The 15721-nt window shown below is 53.8% G+C and overlaps 1 protein-coding gene across 1 annotated transcript; it reads left to right on the top strand.

The window, feature by feature from the left end:
- Positions 1 to 19: 19 nt before the first annotated feature.
- Positions 20 to 4914, top strand: LOC141737059 (adenylate cyclase type 10-like). Its single transcript, XM_074571672.1, has 6 exons — positions 20 to 65; positions 648 to 802; positions 916 to 1037; positions 1631 to 1707; positions 1811 to 1989; positions 3064 to 4914. The coding sequence occupies exons 2-5, from the start codon at positions 656 to 658 to the stop codon at positions 1864 to 1866; spliced, it is 402 nt and encodes a 133-aa protein (XP_074427773.1). The 5' UTR covers positions 20 to 65; positions 648 to 655; the 3' UTR covers positions 1867 to 1989; positions 3064 to 4914.
- Positions 4915 to 15721: the final 10807 nt, after the last annotated feature.

Here is a 15721-nt window from a genome sequence, read left to right as displayed (position 1 = left end):
TGCCCAGTGACCTGAATGCCGAGGATGTGCTTAGGAAGTACATACCAGTCGCTGCTCTCGGGAAGGTACAGCAAGGCCACCGCTGTGGGGACTGCATTTTTGGAGGGCAGAAGAAGTGGTGCCCTGCAGAGATGGAGTTCTCACGGGAACAGACCAATCAAAGAAACTGCACCCTGAGACAACAACGTTGGGGGGGGGAACTGAGCCCAGGGGCACTGGTGCTGCACCATTGTCTGCGTTGTCCTCAGAGAGACATGGGTGGCGGGAGGACGACTCCTGTCTCTCTGTCTTTTGCGTGGCTATGGTTCTGGATGTGCTGTGCACACGACGGTGGGATAAAGGGGAGATTCCCCTGAAGTCCCTGGAGCATCCCTGAGGGTCTCCCCTCATGTCCGTACGGGTCCCCAGATGGCGTGTTAATGGAGCAGCCTTCTCTCCTTTGTCATTTGTGTTCTGACTCGGCATCTGGCTGCTGCAGGCTGGGCGGCCTGCCCGCCCTTTGCACTGAGAAGAGGATTTGTCCCTTTCTCTGCTAGTGCCCGCTATCGCCAGCACGCCTGCTCTCCCTCGGTACCGGTGTGGGCAGTAAGAGCCCGGGAGAGCAGGCTGGTGAAGCCGTCATGCTCTTGTCTTCCAGCTCGATGCAGGACTGCCCATGGACCTCCTCTCTGAGCTACGGCCAGTCACCTGCATCTTTGTCCAGCTGCATCTCAGCACCATCCTCAAGGAGGCCAGCGGGGTGATGCTAGAAATCCTCTCTCCTCACGAGGGTCACATCAACAAAGTCCTCCTGTGTGATAAAGTGAGCGAGGGGGAACGGTCACCTCCCCCAGCACCAGAGGGTGGGCAGTGAGCGCGATGGAGAGACTCCCTCTTAGGCGCTGTAGCAACGCGTTCCACATCTGTCCTGGGCAGGGCTGCATGTTCCTCTGCGTGCTGGGACTCCCTGCAAACAAGCTGCCCTGCGAGAGCCTTCACGCCTTGCAGAGCGCTCTGGAGATCTTCAACTCGTGCTTCACCATGCTCGAGGAAATAGAGTGAGTGTGCGGTGGGGGTTGGCGGGGTGCGTGCTGCCTGGGACGGCGCAAGGGGGCTTCCCAGAAAGAGATGTGCCTTCTAGTTTGCCCTCCCGTGTCCCTGGCAGGAAGGAGGCAGTGCCCTGAGAAGGTGGCAGGCAACCCCTGGGCTCAGCCCACGGCAGCCAGATGGAGTCCCTCCAAGCACGCTCTGCTGGCCACTGCGCTGGGAAGAGCCCTCGTGAGGGCCAGAGGCCCCTGTGGCTAGAGGCAGGCCCTTCTGGACCACTGGCCCATGAATGGGGATGGGGCCCAGCCACCTGATCCCAAGTGGCTGTCATCTCCAGGCGGTGACATGGCGGGCGCCTTCTTCTCTCTCTCTTTGTTCACGAGAGGGCTGTGGCCCTGCACGTGCTCTGCCTCTGCCCCTTGTCCCTTGCAACCTGCAGATGTTGCACCCCTGAGCTCTCCACGTCCCCGAGACCCACGCTGGCAGGGCAGGACAGCTGGTGGCCCAGGCTGGCACCGAGGGGAGGTGAGGGAAGGGATGAAGCCAGGCGGGCAGGACTGCACCTGGGGCGCTGCTCAAGCCCTGCTGTTTCTCTGTGTGCCAGGACAATGTCTGTGGCAGTTACCAGAGGGACGATGTTCTGCGGAGTCACTGGCCACCCGCTGAGACACGAATACACAGGTATTGGCCTGGAAGGGTGCCGCGGGGCTGGTGGCGCAGGCCACACCAATGCGTGCTCTCTCTCTGTAACGCGTGCCCTCTCTCTTTGGCGGTCCTTGGCCAGAAGGTGAACTTGGCTGCCCGGATGATGGTGCACTACCCTGGGCTGGTGTCCTGTGATGCAGTGACCTACGCCGCCTCCCGGCTGCCCACTTCCTACTTCAAGGAGCTGCTGGAGAGAGAGATGAAAGTCCTCAGCCAGCCTGGCCCTGTCTATCAATACGTGGGGGTCACCGAGGAGAGGTGAGTGTCCTCTGAGACAGTGGGAAGCCCTGGCGCGGCAGGCTTTTTGCCCCTCTCCGCTGCTGTCTCCAGCTGCTGAGAGAGCAGGAGTGAAACCACAGGGATGGGGAAGGTTTGTCTGTCTTGGTAGACACAACCTGGCCTTGTGGGCTCGGTCTAAAGGGCTTTGGGCTGTGCTTTCCGTGCGGGGCTTGCTCCACCACGTGCCCTGGGAATGCTGACGCAAGGAGATTTTTGTCCCAGCTGCTCTGAGCAGGAAGCTTTGGGCATGTCTGGTCCCCATGGGGAAACGTGGACCATCGGGACACTCTTCCTCAGGTCTTCCTGCAGAAATCTCAGCTCTTCTTCTGGGACAGGATTTGACCTTCCCTTCAGAGGGTGGTTTGAAGGTTATCATTGCTGTCTCTTTGAAACTGTGGGAAGACTTGAGCCAAAGGTGCCAGTTGCTTGGCATCCCAACCCCTTCAGGGACCAAGTCCTCCTTTCAAAGACACTTCGTGTTCCTGGCCAACGTGGTAAAGCTGTCTTTTAGCCAACAGCACGCCCTGGCTTCTTTCACTTGTCTTCTCCAATTTCTCTGGGTTTGGCCTCTGGGGATGGACTCTTGATATCTTCTTCTGTCCCACTGTCGCCGTAAAGAAACGCTTGAAGCTGTGGTAGTGTGTTAGCTTGAACTTTGGCTGGGAAAGCGTGCAGGGGATAACAGCCTGCTCCAAAGAAAAGCCTGTAGGAATGTGTTTGAGAGAAAATGATCACGTGAGCCAGCCTCCCTACTATGAGAGATTAGATTAAGAGCAAAACAGGTGGTAGAAGATGGAATTAGTACATGGGAAAAACGGGGACTGAGAAGGTAGAAAACATGTTGTGCTAATGACTAAGCAATTTACTATGTGAATTCTTGTAACCAACCTGATCTGTGAATGAACTGCATGGACAGCGCGTGAACAGAGACTGTAAGCCAATCATATAGCTGCCGCTAGCGCGTGCTCTTATTGCCTGTCTATATATACTCTGTGAAAACTTGAATAAAGGGAGAACGATCATACTCATATTGAGATTCCATCGTTACTCCAGGTCCGTCTCCCACTCCGACATCCTCCGACATCTGGTAGCAGAGGATGGTTCAGCGCGACTGAGTTCTCCGAGACTGCGGTAAGCAGCTAGAGGAGGGGAGTGGGAAACTTCGGCTGGGAGACGTGCTGCTTGGGCGCATCAGCGGGAGCAGACAACGGCGTGAGGTCGCTCCTCACCTCCCAGGCACAGCTATGGAAACAGAAGCTGCGGCCACGCTACTCGCTGGGATCCTCTCTAAGAGAGGGATTGAAACACCAGCGAAACTGTTGCTCAAACTGATTAAGCTGGGGCAGGAGATGGGACAACAAGTAACAAAAGAAGAAGGGGCTATATTAAGACTTCTCCTGCATATCCTCTCTAAGAGAGGGGTGAAATACGATGAGCGTATGCTCCGAAGGTTGTTAACCTGGTGCAGAGAGAACAGATTCGCACCAGAGCCCCAGAGAACTTTTAAACCAGAAATATGGGAGGCTGTTGGAAAAAAACTGTGGGAAGTGATAAGTAAAGGAGACAAAGAGGCATCACCGTTAGCGACGACATGGTGGTTGGTGTTATCGACCTTACAAGATATGAAGGCGGAGCGAGCCACGGCAGCCGGGGCTTTTGCAGCGTTACAACCCACGGGAGGGGGATCGAACAGGCCAGGTCCGAAGGTCTGGGACAATCCCCTGCTGATCCCCTCTGCTCCACCTGAGGCCGATGGAGGAGGCAGAATGTCAGCAGAGAAGGACAGAGCCGGAGCTGTTTGCTCCTGACATTGCCCGCCTCACCCCCTCCCCTCCCCAGTCGTCTCCCTGAGATAAAAGTGCTGGTTTTGTATGTCTGCTGTGTAAGTGTGTGTGGGCGCCGGCTTATACCTGCTGATCAGCATGTGTGCTACTGTTTGCTTTTGTTGTGTGCAGTGTCGTTAGGTGACTCCACTTGAGCAGGCGTTCTGCCCAGTGTGGTACTGTTCTCGTATGCATCTAGGGCTGACACTCCGTAAAGTGAAGAAGTTTGTATATACATAGTGTTTAAACGTAAGGCGAGCGCGCCCCAGGTAGATATACCAGGATGGGCTGTAGAACTGATGGAAGTCCTGAAATATTGGGGGAGTTTTCATGAGCCGACACGTTTACACTCTCGGGAACGGCTCGCCCGTGCAGGGCGTATCACTGGTTCTTTGTTGTTTGTCTATAAGGTCATGGTTGATTGGGAAAAGGAGTTGAGCCAAAATCTATAGGATGCTCTGTATGAAAATGAGAAACTTAAGGAAAAATGAGAAACTGAGCTCTTGTTGCAAAGGCAGACTTTTATGTCAGTCGTAAGTGATGAAAAAAAAGAAAAAAAGAAAAAAAAAGAAAAAAGAGAAAAGAAAAAAAAAGAAAAAAGAAAAATAATAAAAAAAAGAGGAAAAAAAAAGAAAAAAAAAGAGGAAAAAAAAAAAAAAAGAAACCAAACAGGAACAATTAGATGGGAAATGTGCCACGTTAGCACAAAAGTATGCCATAAGCATTACGAGAAAGCATCAGAAAAAGAGAAATAGGACACCTGATTCAAAGTAGTACCACAGAGATATGTTTTTGGTTTTTTCCTATATGTGTCTATGTTATTGCATGCCTTAGTAGATTGCTCTGTGTTATACCCTGCGAGACTAAAATGAACCCAGCAGAAGCGGTCTCTTGAGCAAGGGGGTGGAATATGGGAAAGCAACGGAAAATCGGCGAGGAGGACTGTAAATACATGCAAGGGACTCACACCTGGGTGCTGGAAAACACAGATATCACACCAATTGTTATTCAGTCTCGGGTGCTTGCAAGAAAAACATTTGGATGACATAAGCCTGTAAAGGACTCACAGACACCTTATCTAGCTGCTTGAGAATCTTGGCCTGTTGTGGAAGAAGATCAAAGCACAGTACCAGCAAGAACAGGGAGTCCGCATGCGCTCTTGCTAACAAGGACTCTTTTGCTGCCAAGGATTCGTGATAACAAGGACTCTCTTGCTGCCAAGGATAAGTTTAACAATGCTACTAGTACCGCTATTTCTGAGTTATTGCTAGATGTAGATAGTATTCGATATGCGATGTTGCAAAACAGAACAGCTACTGATTTTTTGCTTTCAGCTCACAGACATGGTTGTCAAGATTTTAAAGGACTGTATTGTATGAATCTAAGTGACCACTCCAAATCCATCCATGTCCAGTTGCAGGAACTGCACCGACCGAACCAGCAACTTGTGGAGACCACTTTTGAAAATCTTTTTGCTGGATGGACTTGGGGGTGGGGTTGGTTGAAGCAAATTATACTCATCGCCTGTGTGGAAGGAATTTGTCTATTATGTTTAGTATGCTGTTTGCCGTGTTTAATAAGCATTATATGATCAGCTGTAAATGCTGCTTTGCATCGTACCCTTGTACGAGTTGTAGAATATGTTGCTGTAAAAACTATGTGTGTATCCATGAGAACCTGACCTTCACAGAAGAAGATAACAAGAAGGGATTACAACAATGTAGTCACGTATCAGACAGCCGCTGTCAGCAAAGCTGGATCATGAGTTTGGTGAGACTCGCTGCATACGCTGGCCACGCGTGCAGCGACTCTGGCCTGTACTTTTCTACTCGATCCAGCGCAGGAGAGTCTGGTGGGACTCGCTGCGTGCACTGGCCATGCATGCAGCGACTCTAGCCTGGACTTCTCCAGTCAATCCAGTGCAGGATAGAAGGAGGCTGTCTCAGGTCAGAGAGGGGGAGAGAGACATGAGCGCACTTTGAAGGTACAGGGGATGCCCTGAAGTACTGTGTCTGCCCCCGCCCCCCCCCCCCCCCAAGTTCTATGTTCATTAACCCCAACAGCTCTGAAGGCATTACAGTATGTTGCAAGATAAGATATAGTCTACTACTGCTGCAAGACGCACTGAACACCTTCCTACAAGAATTTCAACTTTATGCCCTGATAGGACAGTGGGATGATGCACTCGCAAAGAGCCTGACTGCGTTAGAGTGGGTATTTTTGCCACATACCTTTTCAAAACCAGTAACTATGATGATCGAAATGTTACCACGATTGTTTTTCCAGGGTCGCTTGTGCTGTCAGCAACCGCAATGTATTTGAAATATTACAAAAGGATTTCTCGTGGGTAAATCCAAAGAAATTGGCTTTCTGGGCTAAATTTAGGAATCTGGGTATTTATTGCCTTAGCAGGGTTCTTTTTGATTCTGTTTTTAATTGTGTTTAGTATATAACCTGCTAAGAGCGTCACAACAAGGATAACATGTCCAAATTAAAAGTGGTCAAAAATGGTTTCGATGATTGGTCAAACTCATGAGGTATAACGGGATGGTTATCAGACTTACTAAAACAAGGGCTCATGCTACTGTTGGTTATATTATTATTGATTATGGTAGCCTTGTGTGTTCTCCGCAAAGTGACTGACATGATAGAAAATGCCATGCATAAGGTCTGGCTGGCTCAAGAAGAAAAAGGGGGTATTGTAGGAATGTGTCTGAGAGAAAATGATCACATGAGCCAGCCTCCCTACTATGAGAGATTAGATTAAGAGCAAAACAGGTGGTAGAAGATGGAATTAGTACATGGGAAAAACGGGGACTGAGAAGGTAGAAAACATGTTGTGCTAATGACTAAGCAATTTACTATGTGAATTCTTGTAACCAACCTGATCTGTGAATGAACTGCATGGACAGCGCGTGAACAGAGACTGTAAGCCAATCATATAGCTGCCGCTAGCGCGTGCTCTTATTGCCTGTCTATATATACTCTGTGAAAACTTGAATAAAGGGAGAACGATCATACTCATATTGAGACTCCATCGTTACTCCGGGTCCGTCTCCCACTCCGACATCCTCCGACAAAAGCCAGTACCCGAGGAGCACCTCCTTCCCTGCCACGCCAGGCTGCTCCTCTAGGTCCCCTGGCTTCTCACCAGATCATTGACTTGTCTTGTCGTTTCCCCTGCTTCTAGCATCTTTGGCGTGGGTCTTACCAAGAAGAGGTGGGAGTACGTCCCCTTGCTGGGTAGGTGGAGAATGCCTCGCTTTTTTGAAGCCCAGGTTCTTCCCCTTGGTGACTTTTAGTGCCTTGCTGGGAAGGGAGAGGCTTTTACCAGGGATGGTGTTGCCTGCAGCAGCCCTAAGGAAGCGTCACCTGTCTTGGCCTCTGCTTGCTTGATATTTTTGGGGTGGAAAGCGAGGTGGGGCGCCTGCTGCTCCCTGTCGTCTTCCAGACCTGGTAGGAAGGTTCCTTTCAACTGTGGAGCTGCTCATAGCCTGGGGGCTAAACTGATCCCTGTCTTTGGGGTCAGGAAAGAGATTTCCTTCTGCCAAACCGATGGAGAGTTTTGGCGGTGGGTTCTCCTCCTTGTACTGCTCAGAGTTCCTTTCTTGGCAGCATCTGGGCGAAGACATGGGAATGTCAGGATGCAGGGGATGCCTGTATTCACTCGGTGTCTTGCCGAATGTTTTGGGCCCTGTTGTGGGTTAACCCTGCTTGGCAGCTCAGCCCCACAGAGCCGCTTGCTCCCCACAGTGGTATGGCGAAGAGAATCGGAAGGGTTAAAGTGAGAACACTGTTGTGATGAGATACAGACAGCTTAATAGGGAAAGCAAAAGCTGTGCACGCACGCAAAGCAAAACAGGCATTCATTCACTGCTTCCCATGGGCGGGCAGGCGTCTCGCCATTTCCAGGAAAGCAAGGCTTCATCACGTGTGACAGTGACTTGGGAATACAAATGCCATCACTCCGAACGTCCCCCCCTTCCTCCTTTCCCCCGGATTTTCTTGCTGAGCACGGCGTCATATGGTCTGGAATAGGCCTTTGGGCAGTTGGGGTCAGCTGTGGCGGCTGTGCCCCCTCCCAGCTTCTTGTGCACCCCCAGACTGCTTGCCAGCGGGGCGGCGTGAGCCACGGAAAAGGCCTCGACGCTGCGCAGGCGCTCTTCAACCATAACTAAAGCATCGTTGTGTTATCAACAGCAATGTTTTGTCACAAATCCAAAACATAGACCTGTACGAGCTATTGCCGAAGAAAATTAACTCCAGCCCAGCCCAAACCAGTACGGTCCAGATGACACTGCCTTAGCTACTGGGAGGTGCTGTGGGGCGCACGGCACAGCGAGGAGATGCTTTGAGTCTGTTTGGTACGCAGCTGCCTGAACTGGCTGCAGTCCTCCCTTCCAGCCTTGTGCTGGATCTCTGCGGGGAGTCGCGTGGGGCCGGCGGAATCCCTGTGCCTGTGGGAGAGGGCAGAGGGCGAGGGGGCTGCGCTGTGGGGCAGGGGGCCAGGTGGCCCTGTGAGCGCTCTGAGGAAGGCAGAGGTGCCCAAGCATGGACGAGCGGGTGGGAAGGAGGCCTGGGTGCCGGCAGGCTGGCCAATGTGGTGGCGGGGAGGGAAGCTGCGGTGGAGGGTGCCCACAAAAGGGATGGCTCTTTGCTTTTCAGCACGCTCCCAGCAGCTCGTTTTCTGGTTTGTCTTCGCAGGTCGGAAGCAGGAGACTGACCTCTTTGTCAGCTGCTCGAGTGCCTACAGGGATTCAGGCCAAAGGAACATCCTGGCGTTTGAGGACACGATGGGCTGTGGAAAGAGCCACTTACTTGCTGATCGGGCCTCTTTAGGCCAGGATGCTGGCCACAGATACAGGTTTTCCACCTGTAGCTTTGGGACGCTGCCCCTGCCCATCCCCTGACAGCCGTGGAACGCTCCAGCCCCTCTGCCAGGGCACCTGGCCCTTGGACTGCAGCCTCCCGACAGAGCCTCCTGGAGACACTGCCTGGGAGCACCTGCGTGCTGCGCTCCCGCCTCTGCCTCTTTGGGGAGTTGGAGGTGGCTTCTGGAGCCACGGCCTTTCCTCCTTCACCCCTGGGTCAGGCGCGGATAGAATGAAAGAGCCCAAGCTCAGTGCTTTTCATCCCACTCCAGACCCAAGAGACAGCAGGGCTGCCTGTCTCGGAAGTCCTGCTCGCCCTCGGCCTGTTTCCCAGAAGGAGCACGGGGGCCTGTGCTCTGGCAGGCGGACCGATACGGTCTGGAGCCCAAAGGCAAAGCTTCCAAGCAGGAAAGTGGCTGGGGAGAGACTTCATAGCATTCCCTCAAGAGACGGAGGCTAAATCTCGTCCCCTGGAAGACAGTTGAGAATCCACTGGATTCCCCTCAGAGCAACCTGCTTTTTTTTCAGACCCTTACAGGAGATTTTGGCATATTTGTCATCGACAATGCCCATTTCATCGACCCTGACTCCTGGTTCATCACGTTACCCGTGCTCCAAAAAGTCTCCCTCTTCACAGTCATGAGCTTAGCCCCGGGCTACGAGATAACAGAGAGCTTTCGCAAAGCCGCAGCAGACAACGCCATGTCCTAGAAAATCACTTATTTTTATCTGGACAAGCTGAAAGCTTCAGCTGTTATGCAGAAGGTCTGCAAGGACCTCGGAGTGGTCAGCATCCCCAGGGATCTGGTGAGGTAAGTTGGAGGCAGGGGAGCTCTTCCTGAGGGCCTGAACCTCTGCCGACGGTGGTAGGGAATCAGCCCCCCAGGCAAGGGAGCGCAGGGCCGCTAGAAGCATCCCGGGCTCTAGCGAGTGCCAGGCGTGGGCGGCTTGTTATGCCTCACCCTGGTGGGTGTGCGCTGAGAGCGGGCAACTCCCGAGACACCCAGCCTGGGAGGTGTCAGCCTTGGCTGCCGCACAGGGAGGAAGGGAGGAAGAGTCCTGAGCCCAGCCGTGTCTGCGTGTGAACAGAAAAGGCCTTGGTCTGGGTGGCTGGGCTGTGGGGGAGATTCCCCGGGGCAGAGGTCCATCCTCTCCAGGCTCCTGAGGAGAAGAAAGGCAGGGATCACTGCTCTGTGCTTTGGGCATTGTCCACAGTTCTTTTCCCATGGACTTCAGCAAAGGCTGGAGGTTCAGGGGGCACAAAAGCCCAAGGCAGCGGGAGGACGATCCCTTTCCAAAGTGAGGTGTAGCTGTGATGAAGGTGCTGGCTACCCTGGTATGCCTGAGTGACTGGCCGCCCACCTGAACCGTGTTTCACCTTACTTTCCTTGTGCTGGTCCCCAACAGGTCTGCTCCTGTGCAGGTTCCTGATCCGAACCAGCTCAGGGATCCCATATTACTGTGAGGAGCTGCTGCGCTGCCTTCGTGCCAACAGCGTGCTCCAGTTCTGCACCCGGAGGCAGTCTGGAAAAGCAAAGGACAACTGGGAGAGCCTGATCAGTAAGCACCTTGGCTGCGACTAGTGAGTTGCTGTGGCGCGTTCTCCACAGCAGAGTCTTGCCCCGTTGTTCTCCCATGGCTCTGGGCAGGGTCAGATCTTGGTCTGGCGGAGGTGTGGGCTCCTGCGTGCCTTGCTGTTGGGGCAGCCAAAGCAGGGGCAGTGAGTTCTGGTGGCTCGGAGGGACCTACATTCTTGGGGCGGGGGTTGCGGGGTTAAAACATGGGGGAAATCATTCTGGAGCGCATGTGTTTGTGGTGTTTCTTAGGCATTCCAATGGGCATGTAGTTTAACTTGGCCAAAGGCTAGCTCACTTGAGAACAAACCCCAGCTTGAGGTGAGGGATGAGCTCGGGAAACTTGAATCCCAAACCGTAAATCCCTACAAGGGTGCCGGTAGTGGAAGAAGACGGTGGTGATGCCATCCGAGAGAGCAATGCCAGCCAGAGTGCCACGGCCTGGGGAAGAGCCAGGACTGAGGCCACATCTTGCGTTAGCACCAGCAGTTTCCCTGGCTGTGGAGGCGGCGCTGTCAGAGGCAGCAATGCTGCTGCTTTCTGCCCCGGGGCATTCCGTCGTCCCCTGGGGAGTCGGGAAGCTTTGACGGAAGGACTGTGTGGGAAAGCTGGCGTGAAGGCAGAACATCTTTGGGAGGGCTATGCCAAGAAATGCTTGCGGTGGGAACTGTTTTGCTCTGCTTCATGACCACCACATTCAGGGCAGGCACTGGACCATGTCAGAGGGGACTTGTCCCATCCCAAGTGAATCGTGAAGTGCCCGCGAGCTGTGAGTCGCTTTGCAAACTGCCTTATCGGTGCTCTCTTGCTCCGCCCAGCATCAGCAGTCGAGGCTTCATCCCTCGCAGCAACTTGGAGCCCCGAGGCGGGGAATGACGGCAGGGTCTGCCTCCTCAGGCCAGGCGTGACCCTGGAGAACACCGCGCTGCCCGTCCCCTTGAAAGGTGAGGGGCCGAGCGCCGCTCTGCCGGCTGGCGGCTGTGCTGGGGCCCCTTCCCGGGGCAGGGGCTGGAGGGAGGCCGGGCATCTGTGTGCTGCAGAGTCACCCTCTGTGGAATAATTACTAAATTGACTAAAAATACAAAATACAGCATTGTTCACACATTAAGGAAAAATATAAAATCAAGAGGCTTCTGAGGTAGAAAATAGCTGCAGCTGACATGAAGAATACAACATCTGTGGTTCCCTGATAAGGATGCTTGTGAAGCTACATGAGGTACGGGGTGGGATGCCATTATTCTGCAGCTTTGCCTTATGATGTATGGCAGATATGGGAATGGGATGATAGCGTGAAAGAGATAAGCTGCTGTTGGAGGAGTTTTAGTACAAAGGGGTCATCCTGTGAACACTCCAAGCACCAAAGAACTATGTAGGCTTTGTAAGTTTGAAGGTTATGTGAAAACATTGTAGGGATGTTAGAAATGCTGAGACCAACAAGACATGAGAAAGTGTGCTGAACTCAGCGTGCAAAATGCAGAACTTCACCCAGGATATCGGAGGGGTGATTGTCCGCGTGGACAGATGCTTTAAGCCAATTATAATGTGTTGCTTACCGCATGCACAGCTCGTGCAGCCAATCGGCAAAGTGTCGGCGCGTGATGCGGAACCGGAACGTCTGTAATAACTGAGCTATCTGTGCAATAAAGTGGCATTAACCTGATCACGTTGGTCGTTGTGTTATTGTCCGAGCCTTCCGCGTCAACAGGATTTTTTTGGGTTGGATTTGGGGATTTTTGGGCAGAGTCTTTGCCTGTCATCGCCCACTGCTGCCTGGAAGGACACAAGGAGAGAGGTCACCTGAGGACGTGATGGGTCTGGGGGTCTCATCCTGCTTCCCCTCCATGAGCCACGTGTCTCTTGGCGCAGCCGCCGGCAGCTCAGGTGAGGAAACCCCCTGAGCTGGGACCCTCGGCTGATACACGACTTGTCCCCATGTCCCCAGCCCACGCTGGGACTCTCCTGAAGGTCTGGAGAAGATCCATCACAGTGAAATTGGGGGTCCCATCAGGCCCCCCCCACCACCCCACCCCTCTGGGCGCTGCCCCCGCCACTGTTGGGTGGTGACGAACGATGAGCATTCGGGGCTGGGGAAGGGGCTCTTGCTGGGTGGGAAAACCATAGAGGCGCAGAATGGTTTGGGATGGAAGAGGCCTTTAAAGGTCCATCAAGTCCAGGGAGATCTTCAACCAGACCAGGATGAAGAGAGCAACCAAGCCCCATCCAACCTGACCTTGAACCCTTCCCATCACAGACTCGTGGAATGGTTTGAGATTGGAAGGGACCTTTGAAGGTCCATCTGGTCCAACCCTCCCCCTTCAATGAGCAGGGAGATCTTCAACCCGATGAGGTTCCTCAGAGCCCCGTCCAACCTGGCCTTGAATATCTCCAGGGATGGGGCATCTCCCACCTCTCTGGGCAAAACGTCCCTGTGGGGACACCGGGATGGAGCCTTCAGCCTCACCTTGACACAGACCTTTTCCTCTTCTTCTTCTTATTCTTCTTGTTGTTCTTCTCCTTCTCTGCGGCTTCATTTGGAGTCGCGTTTGGATTCCCAGGAAAACCCCCTGGAACTGGAAAGGAGGGACCTCGTTGGAAGAGCATCGTCGTCACGCTGCCGCCCCCGGCGACGCGTGGAGGGGTTGGGGGTGGGGTGGGGGGGTTGCGCTCAGGCCTCGTCCCAAAATGGCCGAAAGGGGGACGTTCCGCTCCCCTTGCAGCCGTCCTCCCCGGCACCCGCTTCCCCGTTTCCAACGTGGTTTTCCAACAGCGTACCCAGCTCCGGGGTTGGGAAGGGAGGAGCCGGCGGGGCGGGGGACGGACAGGGGAGGAGAAGACCTGGGGTCACCACCCTCCCACCGTACCCTTGGGCACAACCTACCCCGGGGCTCCGTTTTGGGTGAAGCCGCCACCGAGTCGTTAGGACCAAAGGCCGTGAGGAGTTGGCCCGAAGCCTGGAGCCTTTTGACGCTCGACGCCGGGCCACGTCCCTGCCAGATGGCGGAAGTTGGTCGCCCCGCCCCGCCGGGAAAGGAACCAGGAGCTGCTTTACCGTCTGGCCCGAGAGGTGGAGAACCCTCTTTGGTCAGATGCTCCCCTTGTTTAGGGCTCTTGGGAAGAAGCCCAGGAGGAGATTTGGCCACGCGCTCCATTATGAACCTGGAAAAGAGGAGGAGACACCCGCCGTGACCCATGGCGGCGCCGCCTCCACCGTTCACCGCCATCAGGTAGAGTTTGGCCTTGATGTAAAAGCTGTTGTTGTCCCAACTCCACCCTGACCCGTCCCCGAGGACAGTCCTGGGAAACGGAGTCACCTGGCAAAGATGTCCAGGCCACCATGGGAAGAAACATTGCCTAAATTCCTCCCCCTTTTCCCATCAGACCCGCCTTACGGGAGCCACCAGGGCTCGGGGACATCAACAAGGGGCGCCGCCTGGTTATCCCCATGGGAGGACACCCGTGGTGGCAGGAGGAGCAGATGTCACCGTGGGAATCGGCATCAAACGGCGGCTACAGCCACCAACGTACTCACTCAGGAAAGAGGATGACGCGGCCGGAGAAAGTCAGTGAGGCGACGGGTACGATGGGGGACACCATCACATCCAGCAGCCTGGGGACCTGCAGTGGAGGAGCCCAAAGATGGTAGAACCTCCTCAACGTGGTTGAAACACTCAAGGTTGGAGGACCCCGAAGATGGCAGGACGTCCTCAACGTGGTTGAAACAGTCAAGGTTGGAGGAGCCCAAAGATGGTAGAACCTCCTCTGCATGGAGGAGCTCAACGTCGGAGGAGCTCAAGAGTTGGTAGGACCATACCAAGTGGCCGGCCACGTCCTGATGGACCCCACACCAGCGGTGCCGGGCTGCCGCCGTGGGATCGCCCGCGTCCCTGAGCAACCGGCTCTCTCACCTTAAAAATAACCTTTTCCAAGTTCTCTTTGCCGGATAATTTCTCCAAGAAGTGGTGGTAGAACTTCATTCGGACCTTGGTGCCCTCGATGAGGAGCAGCCCCACGTCCTTCAGCGTGAGGGCCACGTTCTCCCCCTTCCCCAGGCAGTGGGAGAGGAGGGACGTGGTCCCTTGAATACAATCCTCCGCTTTCCGACGGGGGACGGAAGTGACGGCGGCCACTTTGGAATACCCGAGAGGTTCCAGCTCCTTGTTACCTGGGGAAAAAAAAACCCACAGGAGAGGAGAAGGACGAAGGCGTTCACCCAAACGTCACCTGTCACCGTCCTCCCCATCGTGTCCCCGTCCCCCCCCCGCCCCACCCAAAAAAACAAAAAACCCAACCCATTTTTGGATCCCGTTCTTCATCTCGGCCCCACGGAAGGGACGACCGAGCGAGACGACCATCTTACTGGGCAGGAAGGTTTTGTCGTCCGTCAGGTTGTGGATGAGGGCGAGGTTCCTGGCCAAGTGAAAAACCGGTTTCCGGAGGGTCACGATTTCGTCTCCCACCAGGATTTGTTGGGAAACGGCGTCGAAGGAACCGAGGGTGGGAATTCGAAGCCCCTGCGAGTGGAAGAGAAGAGTTCGGAGGGTGAGGAACGGGGGCGGAGGGAAGCGCTGGAGGCGGCTGCACCATCCAGGGGGTTGGGGCTTTGTCTGAGGAGGATTTTTTGTGGAGGTTGCATTTTTTGGGGGTGGATTTTTTGGGGTCAGATTTTGAGGTTGGATTTTTTGGGGTCGGATTTTTTGGGGGTCGGATTTTTTGGAGATTGGATTTTGAGGTTGGATTTTTTGGGGTCGGATATTTTGGGGTTGGATTTTGAGGGGGGGGGCGGGGTGTGTTGGGTCGAATTTCGCGTTGGATTTTTTGGGGGGATTGGATTTTTTTGGGGGGTTGGCTTTTAGGGCTGGGGTGTCCCCCAGGGCCCTCCATCCTCCCGCCCTCTTCCGCTGCGGCCGCCTGAAGCCACCCAAATCCCGTTCCATTTGGCTGAAAATAAAAGTAATTTTTTTAATCACTATTAATTATAATAATAATTATTATTATTATCGTCACCTTTATCTCAATTAGTATCATTAGTATCAATATTGTAATTGTTGTTGTTATTGCTATTGGGTTTATATGCTATTTTTTAATTTTATTTTATTATATTTTATTTCATTATATTTTATTTTATTTTATTTTATTTTATTTTATTTTATTTTATTTTATTTTATTTTATTATTTTATTTTATTTTATTTTATATTATTTTATTTCACTTTCTTTTACTTTCGGGCTTTTATCCCAACCCCCCTCCCCCCAAAGGCCCCCTCAAAGGAGCCCCCCCCACCAAATCCCATCCCCCCTCCCAAAAGAGCCCCCCCCCAGCCCCTAAATCCCATCCCCCACCCCATGACTCCTCCCCCCGCCCCAAAGGAGCCCCCCCATCCCAGCGCCCCCCCCAAATCGCATTCCAAACTCCCCCAAAGACGAGCCCCCACCCCCGTGGGAAAA

This window comes from Larus michahellis, unplaced genomic scaffold (assembly GCF_964199755.1).
Source record: "Larus michahellis unplaced genomic scaffold, bLarMic1.1 SCAFFOLD_159, whole genome shotgun sequence".
NCBI classification, from domain to species: Eukaryota; Metazoa; Chordata; class Aves; order Charadriiformes; family Laridae; genus Larus; species Larus michahellis.
This window is presented reverse-complemented; position numbering and strand designations above follow the sequence as displayed.